The 15,791-nt window shown below is 48.8% G+C and overlaps 1 protein-coding gene and 1 long non-coding RNA gene across 3 annotated transcripts in view; one reads left to right on the top strand and one right to left on the bottom strand.

The window, feature by feature from the left end:
- NFKB1 (nuclear factor kappa B subunit 1) overlaps positions 1-9,581 on the top strand; it is a 124,621-nt gene extending 115,040 nt beyond the window's left edge. The window contains exons 18-24 of one of the 2 annotated variants that reach the window (XM_040237755.1): positions 560-729; positions 1,051-1,153; positions 3,090-3,214; positions 4,686-4,752; positions 5,078-5,250; positions 6,063-6,234; positions 8,811-9,581. In XM_040237755.1, the coding sequence (XP_040093689.1) occupies positions 560-729; positions 1,051-1,153; positions 3,090-3,214; positions 4,686-4,752; positions 5,078-5,250; positions 6,063-6,234; positions 8,811-8,968 (968 nt within the window). In that variant the 3' untranslated portion in view covers positions 8,969-9,581. The remainder of the gene's footprint in view (positions 1-559; positions 730-1,050; positions 1,154-3,089; positions 3,215-4,685; positions 4,753-5,077; positions 5,251-6,062; positions 6,235-8,810) is intronic. The other variant, XM_040237756.1, reaches the window with a different exon arrangement.
- LOC120861883 lies at positions 375-8,712 on the bottom strand. Its single transcript, XR_005720646.1, has 3 exons — positions 7,478-8,712; positions 3,063-3,296; positions 375-1,878 (listed from the first exon to the last, which is right to left on the bottom strand). It is a non-coding gene; the product is annotated as an uncharacterized LOC120861883 (long non-coding RNA).
- Positions 9,582-15,791: the final 6,210 nt, after the last annotated feature.

The following is a 15,791-nucleotide window of genomic DNA, read 5'->3' as shown; positions in this document are numbered from 1 at the left end:
GCTGCCAGATAAATGTGTGTATTTGATCTGCGCCCCAAAGTGCTTTCCTTAACCACTGGGAATTCATCATCTCTTATGGAAATGCCCGTTGTTGGATACAGCTAGTTCCTTTAAAGATGATCTGGAATAGTCAGTAGGAAGGAAAAGCAAGACCTGAGCAAACACCATTCTGGATATGCAGAAAAACTATTAGCTGCTCAGTCATGTCTGACTATCTGCGATCCCATGGACTGTAGCCCGCCAGGCTACACATTCTCTAGGCAAGATACTGGAGTGGGTTATCATTCCTTTCTCCTGACCCAGGGATCAAACCTGGGTCTCCTGCATTGCAGGCAGATTCTTTACCATCTGAGCCACCAGGGAAGCCCCCTCAATATGTAGAAAGCATCCTTTATTCAGAGAATGTTTATGTGCTCTCATTGTCTCTAGAACACAAAAGGAGTCTGGGGTTTACATGCAGGACAGCTGACTTACAGCACCTATAAAAACTGGAATAGAGACCCATGCTGACCCCCAACAGCCTTCCTTCCCTGTGACCATCCCTGTGCTTGGGCCGTAGGTCTGAATGCCATACATGTAGCCATGATGAGCAACAGCTTGCCGTGTCTGCTGCTGCTGATGGCCGCGGGGGCTGACGTCAACGCCCAGGAGCGGAAGTCAGGGCGCACGGCACTGCACCTGGCTGTGGAGCGTGACGACGTCTCCTTGGCTGGCTGCCTGCTCCTGGAGGTGAGGGATGCACTTACCTGCCTTCTCATTCAATTCCCAAAGGGTATTTGGGAAAATCTTTTCAAAGAACAACTTGGCTAACAGCTCATCTGCCTACCGTCGGCTCTACCTGTGTAGTATCTACTGGAGGCTTCAGAATAGCCGCTCAGGCCCTCCACTGTTCCCCTGCCCGGCATCTCTGAGGATCTCTGCACTGGCAGAGCCTGCCTAGAATACAGCTGGGCCTGTAGCATGACCTGGAGAGCCACGCAGGCAGGGGAGGTGGGGACAGAAGGGCGAGAGGACCTTGAGCTAACCCTTTTCTGTGTGGGCGGATTTTAGGGTGATGCCCACGTGGACAGCACCACTTATGATGGAACCACACCCCTGCACATAGCAGCCGGGAGGGGGTCCACCAGGCTGGCGGCTCTTCTCAAAGCAGCAGGTAAGGCAGCCTGGTAGTCAGCCCTAGAAAATGTCATCAGGAAGGCAAACCCAGACCACTAGAGCAGCCAGGCCGCCTCCTTAACCTACGGACGTGCTACAGAAAGGCACAAATAAATAAAAGTTGGCTGCAAATCCCACTTAGCAGCCATGAAGGCTCTGTTTGTATTAGTAATCCTGGGTGCCATGCTGATGGTCATGTTAGTTTTTACTCACTTGTTTTGGATTTGGATTGAGTCCCATGACAGGAGATCCTAAGGTTGAACTGAATTCCTTGTAGAATTTGGAGCAGTATCAACCTTAAGGTCCCATCACAGGTCCTCAGAAGGAAGTGTTTATTGGTATAATAAAGCATTTGAAGACCTCCATTTATAAGAAAGGTCTCTGAGAAGCCAAAATGATAGGGACAGACACATGGGCCATGTGTCGAGTACTGTCATGTACCAGACCCTAAAAATTGCTAGCTTCTGTTGGGCTAGGTACTTCACACGGTCTCATTTAATCTTACTTAATCTGCAGTGACCCTTTGAGACAAATCCCATTACTATTCCCATTTTATAGCCAAGGAAACAGACTGATGAGACTTTTGCATCCCAGTTCCCGGGCCCCAGTAAGGGGCAGAGCTTGAGTCACATCTTGTCACCTTGAACTTCCAGACTCTTCTCTGTTTCTCTCCCCTGCTTTGCTCAAGGATGTAGAGTGTTATTCCAATTCAACCCTTTCATCCTATGAGATATAGGAAAATTATTCCTGCTCATCCTTGAATCTCCACTGCCTTATACATTTAGAACCTCAAAAATGTTTAATGTAATTGGTATCTCAAGGCTGTCCTAGCATATTTGATTTACTTATAAGGTTATTGTTTTTAGAAAATAAATGCCTCACAAATTCAAGAAAATAGCAGATTAAATACTGGCAACGCATGTACACCCGTGGTGGATTCATATCAATGTATGGCAAAACCAATACAGAATTGTAAAGTAAAATAAAAAATAAATTAATTTTTAAAAAAAAAGAAAAGAAAAAAAAATTAAATACCTTCTTTAAAAAAAAAAAAAAAAAAAACTGAGACCAGAAAAATATAAGAACCTTTTCTTTGGCACCACATTTTTCTGACATCATATCCCAAATAAGCAGCAGCCTTCTCTTTTCTCCTTTGTCAAGTTGAACATTCCCATGAACAAGAGATGGTAATTGCAGTGTTTATGGTTAGTCTGGGGAGTCACTGGTTATGATAATGAAATGCCTTCAGACTAGAAGCTATGACCTTTCAATAACTACACATCCTCCCAGAAGGTCGTCTTGGTGTTTTGCATTTAAGGATCAGTGCCATAACCCAGGAATAAAACAGAACAGGTTGGCACTAGACAGAAAGCAGCTTTGCTCTTTTGAGCAAGGAGGTGAAGACACAGAAACACGAAGTGCCAGGCATCAAGTTGAACACATGGGGCCTTAAGCCTAAGCGTGTGCCCTTGGTGTTTAGTCGCTAAGTCATGTCCGACTATTTGTGATCTCATGGACTGTAGCCCATCAGGCTCCTCTGTCCGTGGGATTTCCCAGGCAAGAACACTGGAGTGGGCTGCCATTTCCTTCTCCAGGGGGTCTTCCCAACCCAGGGTTGGAACCTTGTCTCCTGAGCCACCAGGTAGCCCCTATAAACCACCATTCTCAGTCCTCAGGTTAAAGGTGCATTGCTCACAACTATCTTATGGGGTCAAATGTGAGCGTCAGTCCAAGTCTGTGTTTTTGAAAGTATCCTTGGCTATACAGAGCTATCATTGGTCACCTTTACAATCAAGATATATTAGAATTTAAAAGCAGGTTTCTGGATATTTCAGTGGGAATGTTTTATATATTTATAGAATCTGACCCCTGCGGGCAGTTAGGAGCCGAGACGATGTGGGTTTTACCTAATGCTGTGTGACTTGGCTCTGCAGGAGCAGATCCCCTGGTGGAGAACTTCGAGCCTCTGTACGACCTGGATGACTCCTGGGATGAGGATGGAGAGGATGAAGGGGTCGTACCGGGAACCACTCCTCTGGACATGGCCTCCAGCTGGCAGGTGAGCCCCGCTCCACCAGCGGGCTGGCTGCCTCTGAGGTGGCAAGTGGTCTTCCTCAGTCTTTATTCCCCGAAGCCCGCACCTGGTATTTTTAAAAGACAGGCTGCTTGTCACGAGCTGTATTTATCTTGAAAAGCCTATCCGCTAAAGATCTAGGTCAGCAGAGTTCTGAACATAAAAGTGTATGCCTAATCAGATGAGAGTTAGATGAGAGAAACTCAGAATTCACAGAGCGTGTTGTGCATTCTGAACTCACACCAGAATCCTTCCCATCTGAGTTTCTGAAGCCAGGATGCATGGCATGGTTGGCCTGAACTTCGGTAAGTACCTGCTGAACATGAGACGAAATGGGGATTCTTCTGGGGGTTTTCATCAGTGGAAACAGAACAGACTTAAAGCCTTCCTCAGAACTCTGCTGACCCAAGATCTGAAGGTAAAAGCGGTTACCAGGTCCTTGGGCCCAGGGAGGGCAGCCACAGAAGGAGGTGGGCAGCGCACATCTCCAGCCCAACTAACTGAACTCCTGAGGGGCAGGTGCTGCTCCCTGGCAGAAACCACCTCCTCAGGGCCCGTGTGGCGTGAGCTGAGTAACCCTGCAGAGAGCCCACTACGTTGCGCGCTTGGTCTTCCCAGAAGCCTCGCCACAGAACACAAAGATAAGCCACTGGGTGACCCTGTGCGGTCCTCACCCGGGCCAGTCAGCCAAGTGCCCGCAGGGAATGCAGAAAAGCCTCCATAGCTATGGAGGTTTCTTTTTCCTTTACAGGTTAACTTTTATTGGGGGTATAGTTGATACACAGTGTTGTGTTAGTTTCAGCAAACTGAATCTGTTACACATATGTCCACTGTTTTAGATTCTTTTCCCATATGGTTCATTACAAAGTATTGAGTAGATTTCCCGGTGCTATACAGTAGGTTCCTATTATGTTTTCTTTTCTTTTATCCTAAGACTTTTTTGGCCCCTCAGTTAAAAGGTGAATGGTGGCACGAGGCTATCCTCAAGCCTTGTGAGCATTTGTACACCTCAATCTGAGCAAGCTTAAAAAACTGATTCTTAGGAGCCTTTTTACCAGGAAAGAGGGGCAGCCAGGCAGCACAGCTTCAGCATGACGTGGGTTCAGTTCTTGCCCTAACTCTCAGGGAAACGTCATTTACCATCGACTCTGATCAGCACGTGGCTGCTTGGGTGGCCTGGACCACCTTTGTCCCTCAAAAGGGCTGTGGCCTGGCTCTCTGTGAGGCTGGGTGGGGTCTTCCTATGTGGCTCAGACAGCGCTGGTGGGGCACAGCCTCCTGGGCCCAGAGCCCCAGAGGGCAAACATGTCTGCAGGCCAGGGCACTGACGCCTCTTCCCACTCCATCTTAGGGGGGTACAAGCCCCTCCTGAGGAAGACAGGCTGAGTTCCTTACCACAAAGCAGCTGATTTCCCTGGTGGTCCCTGTAACATCCCCGTGTTTTTCTTCCCAACAGGTATTTGACATATTAAATGGGAAACCCTATGAGCCAGAGTTTACGCCTGATGATTTGCTGGCACAAGGTGAGCTGTGGGAGGACCAGGTGCCCTGAGCCAGGGTCACCTCCATCCTGACCCCGAAAGGGGCTGCGGGAGACCCGGCATTACCAGACTCTGCTGTGCAAGGCGGGGGCTTCTCTCAGAAGCGGGGGGTCCTGCCACGGAGAAGGTCCAGCTGTGATCTACCACAGTGTGGGCTGTTCTTGCTCACCTGGGTGGCTGCTGACTCTCCGGTGCAAGAGCGCGACTGCTTCCCTGGGGTGGGAGGGGGAGCTGTGTGGCCATGACTGGTCCCTGTGAGAGTCTCTGATCAGTTAGGACGGTCATGTTTCTTCTTGATCTCCTTTAGGAGACATGAAACAGCTGACTGAAGATGCAAAGCTGCAGCTCTACAAGTTGCTAGAAATTCCTGATCCAGACAAAAACTGGGCTACTCTGGCACAGAAATTAGGTCTGGGGATACTGAACAACGCCTTCCGGCTGAGTCCCGCTCCTTCCAAAACCCTCATGGACAACTACGAGGTAACGTGTCACCTTACATTGTCACTGTAGTTGAGTCACTAAGTCACGTCCAACTCTTAGCGACCCCCTTGGCTGTGTTTATCTGACTCTGTTAACATTACTGGCCAGAGCACAGTCCCTTCCCCTCTCCCTTAATTCTGAGCAATAAAATCTTAGTCACTCCCCATGTCCTGGGAGGGTGACCCAGGCCAGGAGGAGACCCACCTTGGTTTTATTCAGATAGTTTGAGGTGTGCTACAGAAATGCTACTTGGAGGGTCAGGATGGTCATAGAATGCCAATCTCCTGAACAAGAGACTGTGGTCCACATCCGTGCCCTCCTCTAGCCCAGCACAGCCTTTGGTCTCATGTGAGCACATCCTGGAAGCAGCTCTCTGTGAGGTCACTCCTAGCAGAGCCATTACCTGGTGATGCTTTTAATTTCTAAAATAAATGCTGAAAAACCACGGGGTGAAGTTACTTTCTATTGAAAATTCCATCATTGCTCATCTCTCAGCGGTCTTCAGAGCTTCAGGGAGACTGTGTAGGTTTCACTCTAGAGCTTTACTGCCTCGACAGTCTCTCTGCTCACTATGAAGTGCTTCTCTGTGATTTCCTGAATGGTCTCTGAGCTGAAACAGGAAACTTGATTCAAAGACGATGTTGAGGCTCCCTGCTTTTTAGAAGCTCTCCACCAGACCTTCCATGCCCCCTGGCTATCTCAGTGGAGGAGGCAGCCTGGCAGGGACGGCATGTGGTGTCGAGTTTACAGCCTGCCTGCTTATTTCCTGCACAGGCTGGAACACAGAAGCATACTCTTCCTTCATTTCTCAGGTCTCCGGGGGCACCATAAAGGAGCTGGTGGAGGCCCTGAGACAGATGGGCTACACCGAGGCCATTGACGTGATCCAGGCAGCTTTCTGCACCGCAGACACCAGCCCGGCCAAGACCACCTCCCAAGCCCACTCGCTGCCATTCGCCCCCGCCTCCACAAGGCCACAAATAGGTAACGAAAAACAGACAGAAAGCAGTTGAGACGTGCCTCTGGTCTCCAGGGGTGTGGCCTGTCCTTCTCACCATCACTCCTGAACACACTGTCCCTGCGTCCGTGTCCCTCTCGGACCCCAGGTGCATCATCACCCCCTCCCGCCGCTCCTGCTCAGGGAGGGGCTGTCCCCAGCACAGTCACCTTGACACACGAGTTACTGAGGTCCGCAACAGACAACAAAAACACCACGATACGGGTGGTGAAGGTAAGCCCAGTTTCTCTCACTTCTTAAATTTATGAGTGGGATGAGCAGACCAACGTCTGTGGAACCAGGACTAAGCGCCCCAGACTGTGGGCTAACACCCCGACGTTTCCCTCAGCTGCTCAGTGTCCTCCCTCCAGGGGTCCCCTCATTCCTCCTCCCTCAGCTGCCTCCCCCCGCCAACCTCCACGACACTGACCTGTCACCCCGCCTAAACACATAAGCACAAGAGTCCTCCATCTCCCAAAACCTCCATCTCGGCTTCTCCTTCCAAACTGCCAGCACATCTTCCTCCTCCTTACTCACCCAGTGTCCTCGCCTCACTGCACTGAGAACACAGAAGGAGCTGGAACTCTGGTTTTGCACCAGCAAACCCCCCAGCCCACCTCTCAGCTGTCCAGACACTCCTCTGATTCTTGCCTCTCTCACGTGTCAGCCTTTTCTCCCTCCCGACTGGATCCCCTGGCAAGCAGGTGTGGTTCCCCTCATCTTTTCAAACTAAACAGAAAACAAACACTCCCTTGATCCCCAGCTACACACCAATTTCTCTGATTCAACCAAGCTTCCTCGAAGTCTATAGCTATTCTTCACACCACATGACGTCCTTCCTTGACCCTCTGTGGTCAGCTCCGCTTACCCCTGCGCCAGGAGTCCTCTCACCAGAAGGACCCATGTCCGCTCAGCTCTGCTTACCACCCTCCTCAGCTGCCCCTGGGGCACAGGTGACCACCACCTCCTGCTTCAGGCCACCTCCCCCTGGACTTCTCCATGCCATGCCCACCCCCACCTTGTCTCAGCCTCCAGAGCCCCCTCCTTGTGGCACAGGGCTCGGACGCCCTCATGCCCAGACTCAGCACTGCCACAGCGCTCGTGGGCAAGGCAGTGCTCCAGGAGGCCGCGACGCCGTGAACACTCCCTGGTCCCAGCATCTCCCAGCGTTCCCTGCAGCCTCCTCCTCTCTGTGACCACCACCCCTCGACCCCCGTCCCCATTTCTTACCTCATTTCTGCGGCAGCTCCCAGCTGGTTTCCCAGTTTCCAGGCTGTCACTCTGTCACCACCTACAGTCCATTCTCTACACTCAGGGAGCGTGACTCTCTTTAAAAATGCCGTGGCTCTGGTTGTGTGCACTCCTGTTCAGGCATCCACTCAGCCAGTCTCCGCTGAGTGCATCCTGCCTGCCCAGCACTGTTGCGGGCGGTGGCGGCAGGGGCTCGTCTGTCCTCTCTTTCCTACGTGGCGTTCACACGCCCCCTCCCCGCCCCCTGCCCTGTGTTCCTTCTGCTCCCCCAGCTCGCTGCACTGATCCAGGCCCAGGGCCTGTGAGCCTTCTCTTCCCCTTCCCCGCACAGGTCCTTACTTGGCGGGCTCCTTCTCACCATCCATTTCAACACCAGTGTCTCCTCGTCGGGGTGGCCGTCCTAAGGGAGTGAGGACAGGTGTTACACACACTTTAGAAGAGAGCAGGTACCCCGAGCAAACCACCCTCATCTCCTGTCTCATACCCGATGCTCCTTCCACACTAAGAAGTAGGTAAACACTTCTGTTTTAGAAAGCATCAAGCCCTCATTTTATAGTTATTTTTAAAATACCTCACAGTTCCTAGCACATGACAGAAACCCATAAAGACTGATCGGTTGACTAAATCCATCAGTAACCATGGCCTTGCCACTGCCATGAAGGTCTTACTGTTTCAGCGCTGGTATCTAACATACAAGAAGGAGCCCTCTGACTCGGGTGTGGTAGACTTCTGTTTTCCCTGGTCACTCCCTCCCGACGGGAAATCATTCACACTCTTCAGCTCCCTAGAGACACTTCTCAAAGGGAAATCAGACCTAACTGCCTAGTAGAAGCGAATTTTCACTTTTTGTTTTTTTTGCTACCAAAATGTTCTTGAGGCAGTGTATGGTGTCGAATAGCATGTGCAGCCCAGAGAGCTCATTTTTAGCTCCTACTTCTGTCACCAATTTATTTTGCTTATATTCAGCAATTTCCTCTGCTATACAATAGATAGTAGGTGGAAAAATACGCCTAATTTCTAAGAAAAAAAGTACACTTTGAGTCAATAAAATTCAGAAAGGATTCTGACAAACACAAGGCTACATTGTAAGAGAGGCGAAAACACTTGGCTGATTCTGATGTTTTCACAGCCTTTGTATCGCTCGGTGTTTTCTGCCCCACCCCACTGTGTGGGTTGTGGGGATGAGCGGAGGCCCACGACGCAGCCCACGAGCCTGCCTGACGCACGGGGAGCCCCGCTGGGGTGGAGGCACCCTGCAGGCCGGCCTGGCCACGTCGGGCGCAGCCCTGTGACCCGTGCTTTCTCTCCACAGACGAGCTCCGGGACGACAGCGTCTGTGACAGCGGTGTAGAGACCTCCTTCCGCAAACTCAGCTTCGGCGAGTGTCTGACCAGCGGCACCTCCTTGCTAACTCTTAACAAAGTGCCCCATGACTATGGGCAGGAAGGACCTATAGAAGGCAAAATTTAGCCCGCTGGCAGTTTCCAACACCGAGGAAACCAAAGCTCGGAGACTCCGCCGTGTCGCCTGGAGGAAAGAGCACACTCAAGGGTGCTCCGAGGAACACAGGCCGGCCTGGATCACTCTGGATATAGTTCCAGGCCTTTTAAACGTGGATTTCTTCTTAGGTTCTTAAATGAATTTTAGCTCAGTTGATGGCTGGGCTGATACCCCGCTGGGAATGCAGTAGCTTGTCGAGCTTTACTGGCTGCTTTCTGTTGTCATTGCTGCTGTTCCTCTGCTGCTTGCCCACTCTCATTACAAGCTGTCACACCCCCACCTGGCCTGCCTTCTGGCTGTCCACAGCACAGGTGTGCACTCAGATCAAGGCTTATGGAAAGGGATGTCACCTTGTACCTTGGTATGATTTTAAAAGACTCACTGCCACTTCCCTGGGGGCCCAGTGGTTAGGACCTGGCGCTTCCACTGCAGTGGCATGGGTCCATCCCTTCTGGGGGAACTATTGATAAGATCCTGCAAGCCAGGTGGCAGGAAAAAGGAAAAAAAAAAGCTCACTGCTTTTTCTAATTGTGTCTGTGATTTGAAAAAGGAACATGTACATGCCAATATTTAAACATGATTACAATCAATGCTGAAAATGGTATTTCCTCCCTTTTCTGCATTTTGCTATTGTAAATATGTTTTTTAGATCAAATACTTTTAAAGGAAAAAATGTTGGATTTATAAATGCTATTTTTTATTTTACTTTTATAATAAAAGGAAAAGCAAATTAATGACCTCATCTTGTTTGATCTCTATAAATACTTTTCTAAGATTATTCTTTATAATCACAGGATCACTCCACAGCCTGGTTCTCAGATTCACAGCTCACTCTAGAATCAAGTTTTTGATCCAGAAATGAATAACAACAAAAATTATCAAAAGTGTTTCAACTGGAGATGAAAGCTTTCGGTTTGTCAAATCCTTGCTAGGCTAGTTTCACGTAGGCCATATCACCTCATCTTCCTCCACGTCAAGCACTGTTCTTCAAGCCTCTGTGTTCCCCATGCCTCTAGTGAGGAAGTCCTGAGACATTAGCACAACAAAGGCTCTGCGACAGGAAGACTTCCAGCACGAATTTACCGTATATCTTCTGGATCTCACATCTGCTGAACAACCCGCTGCAGCTTCTGTCGCCCTTGCTGTCTCACCTTGCACTTTTATGCCATGGAAATGTTTCTTTTCTTCAACCTCATGAACCAACCTCTGCTGGCTTCAGACTTATTTTCTGCAGCTTGCCTCACCTCTCTCGTCTTTATAGACTTGGAGAGTTAGGGCCTTGGTCTGGAACAGACTCTGGCTTAAGGAAATATTGTGGCTGGTTTGCTCGTCTATCCAGACCACTACAACTTTCTCCACATCCTTAATAAGGTTCTTTTCTCTCTCATCATTTGGGTATTCGCTGGAGCAGCACTTTTCATTTCCTTCAAGACCCTTCCCTTTGCATTCACAATTTGGCTAGCTGGTGCGAAAGGCCTAGCTTCCAGTCTGCCTTGGCTTTTGATGTGCCTTCCTAAGTTTGATCATTTCTACCTTTTGATTTAAAAGGAGAGGCGTACCTTTTCACTTAAACACCTACAGGCACCTAAAGGGTTCTTAATTGGCCTGATTTCAATATTGTGTCCCAGGGAACTGCGAAGCCCTAAAGAGGGACAGCGACAGGGAACGGCCGTTTGCCGGAGCAGTCAGCGCACACACACCATTTATCAAAGTTTACCAACTTGTACGGATCGCGTGCAAAGCAGGAAACCCAGGTGCAATCCCTGGGCGGGGAAGATCCCCTGGAGAAGGGAATGGCAACCCACTCCAGCATTCTTCCCATTGGCTATAGTGCATGGAATCGGAGTCAGACACGACTGAGTGACCAACCAGCAGCACCACCACCGACCTGTAAGGACGTGATTTGTGACACTTCAAGACAATTACAATAGTAACATCAAAGATCACTGACTACCATACCAAATAATGGAGAAGTTCACAATATTTCAAGAATTACCAAATTGTGACAGAGACATGAAGTGAACAAATACTGCTGTAAAAATGGCGCTTGATAGACTTGCTCCACACAGGGCTGCCACAAACCTTCAGTTTGTAAAAAAAAAAAAGAAAGAAAGAAAATGCAATATTAGCAAAGCACAATAAAGAAAAGTACAATCAAATGAGGTATGCCTATATTCCAGTTTTTGGAAGTTATTTTTCTAAAACAAAAATAGCTCTGAGTCTCCTTAACTCTCCAACACCAAGCATATGCCTCCGTTCCTCCCCCAGTTCCATGCCCCTGTGACAGTTCTTTTCCAGGTGGCCGTGACAAGGTCACCAGTTTGGCCATATCATGCCGACACTCCTGAGAGGCGAGGCCTATGTTCTGAGGGGCGAGGCCGACGTTGCTTCCCTGCACATCTAGCCAGGCCTGTGACAGGGGCAGAAGTGACGGTGAGTGACTCCGGAGGTTAGGTAAGAAAACGCAATACAGCTTCTTCCCAGTCCCTCAGGTCAGGTCTCGTCCTGCCGGAAGCCAGTCAGCACGCATGCTCTGAGGGAGCCAAGCGGCCATGTGGGGAAACCACCAACAGAAATGGCAGCCGTGTGCAGGAGTGAAGCTTTGAGAGGATCCCAACCATCAATCAACCCTGAACATTCACTGGAAGGACTGATGCTGAAGCTGAAGTTCCAATACTTGGGCCACCTGATGCAAAGAGCCGACGACTCACTGGAAAAGACCCTGACGCTGGGAAAGATTGAGGGCAGGAGAAGGGGACGACAGAGGATGAGATGGCTGGATGGCATCACCGACTCAATGGACGTGAGTTTGGGTGGACTCCGGGAGTTGGTGATGGACAGGGAGGCCTGGCGCGCTGCGGTTCATGGGGTGGCAAAGAGTCAGACTCTGTTGACTCAAATGACTAAGCAAAAGCAGCAGCAGCGGTGGAGCCTTCACGCTGCCTCAGGCGATGCTGCCTGAAGAGTCCAGCCCCAGCGGCAGATTCACCAGTAAATGAAGCAGCAAGCTGATGTTTTAAGCCTTAGGTGTGAGGTGCTTTTTACTGTTCCAACAATTCCCGTACCAGGAGGTCATGTTAAAGAAAAGCGGACTCCAGGAGGAACAACGAAGAAACATGCTGGAAGTGAAAATAGCATTTCCCTTCTTTAACAAGAAGCCCTATTTCTCTTCTGTTCCTTTCTCTCCTCCCAAATCACAGTGGTGTCCTGAGTGTGCATGCTTGGACAAAAGGCCACCAGTGCTGCCTGTGCCTCTGAGGAAGGAGCGTGTCTCATTCTGGCCCAGCAGATGGGGGTAAGCAGCAGAAGGAATGCAGCAGACAGGTGGGGAGCTACAATGGGCCTGAAATAAACCTTCCCAAAAGCCCGTCTCTCAGCAGGAAGCCATTCAAAAATAGCTTCCTTAGAGGCTTCGTCATCTTCTCAGCCTTCTACACTCTGCAAGCACAACCCAGATTTTTTCAGGATCTGCAGTCTTTGTCTTTTGGCAGCAGGAAGCCAGGCTGCTGCCCGTTCACCCGCCAGAGTCCCCTGTGGTACTTGGATGTGGTGAAGCTGTTCTTGGCAATACCATGGAGAACAGCCCCCACAAATGCACCCTCTGCATCTTAGCCAGAATAAAGAGGCAAAGGAGACAGGCAGATTTGAGCATCTGTGATGTGTCAACCCCTTTGCTGTAACGAATTCTAGTCATAATTCTCAAAACATCCCTATAGGTTCATATTTAACGCCAATTTTACAATGAAGAAACAGATAATCTGAATATTAACTACTCACCCCAAATTCAAATCCAGGTATATCTGATTCCACAGGTTATTCTTTAGCCATGTCTGAGTCTGAAGTCCTGTAAAGTTCTATATTTAAAAAAGAAAGGAAAAAATACTTACAAATATGTATAAAAATAATGGAATCATGTCATACCCCAGCCAACATGCAAAATGAACCCAGAGTACCCCTAAAAAGATACGTTGATTAAATGTTCACATGATTTGATTCTCCCCATAATAATAGGCTAAACTGCTTAAATATGAATTATTCATTGATGGGAGGTCCCTGGGTTGCATATCTTTCTCCTCATTTTGTGATTTTTTGGGGAACTTCCTTTCTGAACTGTGCTTTCCCAGGTAATGGATTTAAGGAGGCATGGAGTCAAAAGAAGATGTAACTAAAATTCTTTCATTTTCTCAAGACTGGACAATATCTTGAAGATCACCTAAGTAAATTATCCAAATTGCCATCTTTTTAAAATGCCTACGATGTGATAGCACCTCCTTCCTATAATCCTCAATATGGCTGGTTGGGGGAGATACTGAGGAAGGGCTCATCTTAACCCAAAAGAAACATCCCCATCTCCTTCCTAAGCCCCAGCCCCTGCATCCCCCCCATCACCACCTGGGCCCTAGCAGTGGTGCACGTTACCATTCCCACTGGTGGGGATGTACACACTCATATGCTCATGGACCACTGGGCAAGTCAGCCCAATGCCAACGCAACCCTTGGCTGTCTTCTCCTTCCCAGTTTTGCTCTGGGAAGGTCCAAGCCACCACTTGGCCCTGACTGCTTTCCTGCCTTGCCAAAAGCACATCTTGAATGATGATCCACACAGGCACACAGCAAATGCACTGGGGGCCATTGTGGTTCCGAAAGGCAAAGAGATTCCAGGTTTAAAATTTCAAGGAAGAATGTGCGGTACATCTGAAACTAATACAACATTGTAAATCAACTACACTCCAGTAAAAATTAACAAAGAAAGGAAGTGTGGGCAGTAAGTCACACGCACCCACACGTCCAACCCACTTCAACAGAAGCAGCTATGCTGGACCAGGGAAGACCCCCCCTTGCTCCCTCCATCACCAGAAGGTTGGCCCTTTCTTCAAGTCATGCTGTAACGTTCAGTTTTGGTCCTCATCACTCTCTGCTACTGTGCCCTTTAAGAGCTCATCTGACTTTGTTCCCAGCAATCAGCTACCCCGGGGGCTTTGTGCCAAGTTTCCATAGATCCATAGCAATTCAATTACGATGAAAAATCATTGAGATGCCACCCAATTGCCAAGGTAGCAACAATGAAGGGAAATGAAATAGACTGAAAAACAGCAGGAAGGGTCACCCTGCAGGTCTGACCCTGGAGTTGAGCCTCTTGGACGCCCTGCCTCTGAGCCCTGGAGCCGGAGCCAGAGGAGCTTCAACAAGGCTGCTCTGTTCTTTCTTCTGTGATCCCTCCCTCCTCCCCGCTTTCTCTCTCTATCCATCCTTCTCTCTGCCTCTCTCCCTCCCGCCTCTCTCTTTCAGCAAAGCCTCCAGCACTCCAGGGCACTGGCAGCCGGTTCTGTGAAGGCTGGACAGGGGATGGGGTGAGAGCAGAGGGCCGCAAGCCTTTTCTTAGTCTCCCCTCCCTGCCTTACTCTGGGGAAGCCTCCAGGAAACCAGCGTCCTAACCCAGGGTCCCCCTCCAGCCGCCACCAGCCTCATTTCCTATGCACAAGAGGCCTCTGCTGGAAGAAACAGAACTTTGCATGATCACCCAACAGCTGGCATGCCTCCTGCTACTCAACTTTTTTTGCGTCAATAAAACTGGAAAGAGCCTTACCGAAAGAAGGAAATTTAGAAACGTCTTCAGCTTACTGCCTGTTGACTTCTCCTCCAGCTCGGGTCACAGAAGTCTGATGATTATTTTCCCTTGGTAGAGGAGACTTAAACTGTTCTTTTTCTTTCGTCCCCCAGGCCTGATCATTCTAGCCACAGCCAGACCTGTTCTTTGAGGAATAATTGTCTTAAGCCAGCATTTATGACTCACTTACCCATCCTAGGCATTGTACATCCTTTATTTTTTGTAATCATCACAACTCTATAAAACAGTAATTACTGCTAACCTCATCTTTAAGATAAGGAAACCGAGGTTTAGAAGTGGTCTGTCCAAGTTCAGTACACGTTAGAGCCAAACTCGCATACTGAAGGTTTAACTTCTGAGCAAGAGCCCACACTGCCCTGCCCATAGGCCCACCTACACCTCACTCCCAAGCCCGCCTTTGTCCACAAGAATGCTTTTGATGATAAAATCAGAACACCCGACTACAAGTGGATTCAACAAACAGGGGCTTTCTTTTTGAAAAAATATCATAGTAAGATCACAGATCTACATTTTACATGGAATCTTGTCTTTTTTAATTTAGTAAGTAATTCAACTTTGTAAAAAACATTGCTTGGGCCTGCAAAGTCATCTGCTGGCCATGTACAACTTGTGCATGGCCCAAACCACACTTTCTGCGATTGTACCTTCAAGATGATCAGGCGAGGTGATGAGCTGACAGTTCTGAGGAGGAATCAAGGTATTCACATCTCTTCTCTTCCAGGTGCCACTGTCGCCCCCTCACTCCCTCAGGCTGCCCTCCTCAATGATGCTGTTCCCAATGCCTGAGCAGGTGCCCATTTTGCCCACCTCCGAAGGCTTTCTTTGATGACTTAACATAGAAGCAATGATAATGATAAAAAACATTTGTTGACTAGCTATTGCATGCTCTCAGTTTCTAGGCATCATCTCGTTTAGCCCTCACAATTTACCCAAGTAGTATGATTATTATTGCCCCATGTGTACAGAAAGACCCAGTGACTTATATGCAACGTCAAACAGTCCACTAACGGTAGATCTGGAACTCAAACATATGTATGTGTAATTTCAGAGCCCATAACCTTTCATTGTTGCATCAACTAGGATGCTTTTGATTAAAACTCAGAATACCTGACTACAACTAGATTAAACAAATAGGCCTTATTCTTTTTAATAAGACCAGAGTGA

Source organism: Oryx dammah, unplaced genomic scaffold, assembly GCF_014754425.2.
Source record: "Oryx dammah isolate SB20612 unplaced genomic scaffold, SCBI_Odam_1.1 HiC_scaffold_3, whole genome shotgun sequence".
Classification (NCBI taxonomy): Eukaryota; Metazoa; Chordata; class Mammalia; order Artiodactyla; family Bovidae; genus Oryx; species Oryx dammah.
The sequence above is the reverse complement of the archived record's forward strand: the minus strand, read 5'-3'. Positions and strand labels throughout refer to the sequence as shown.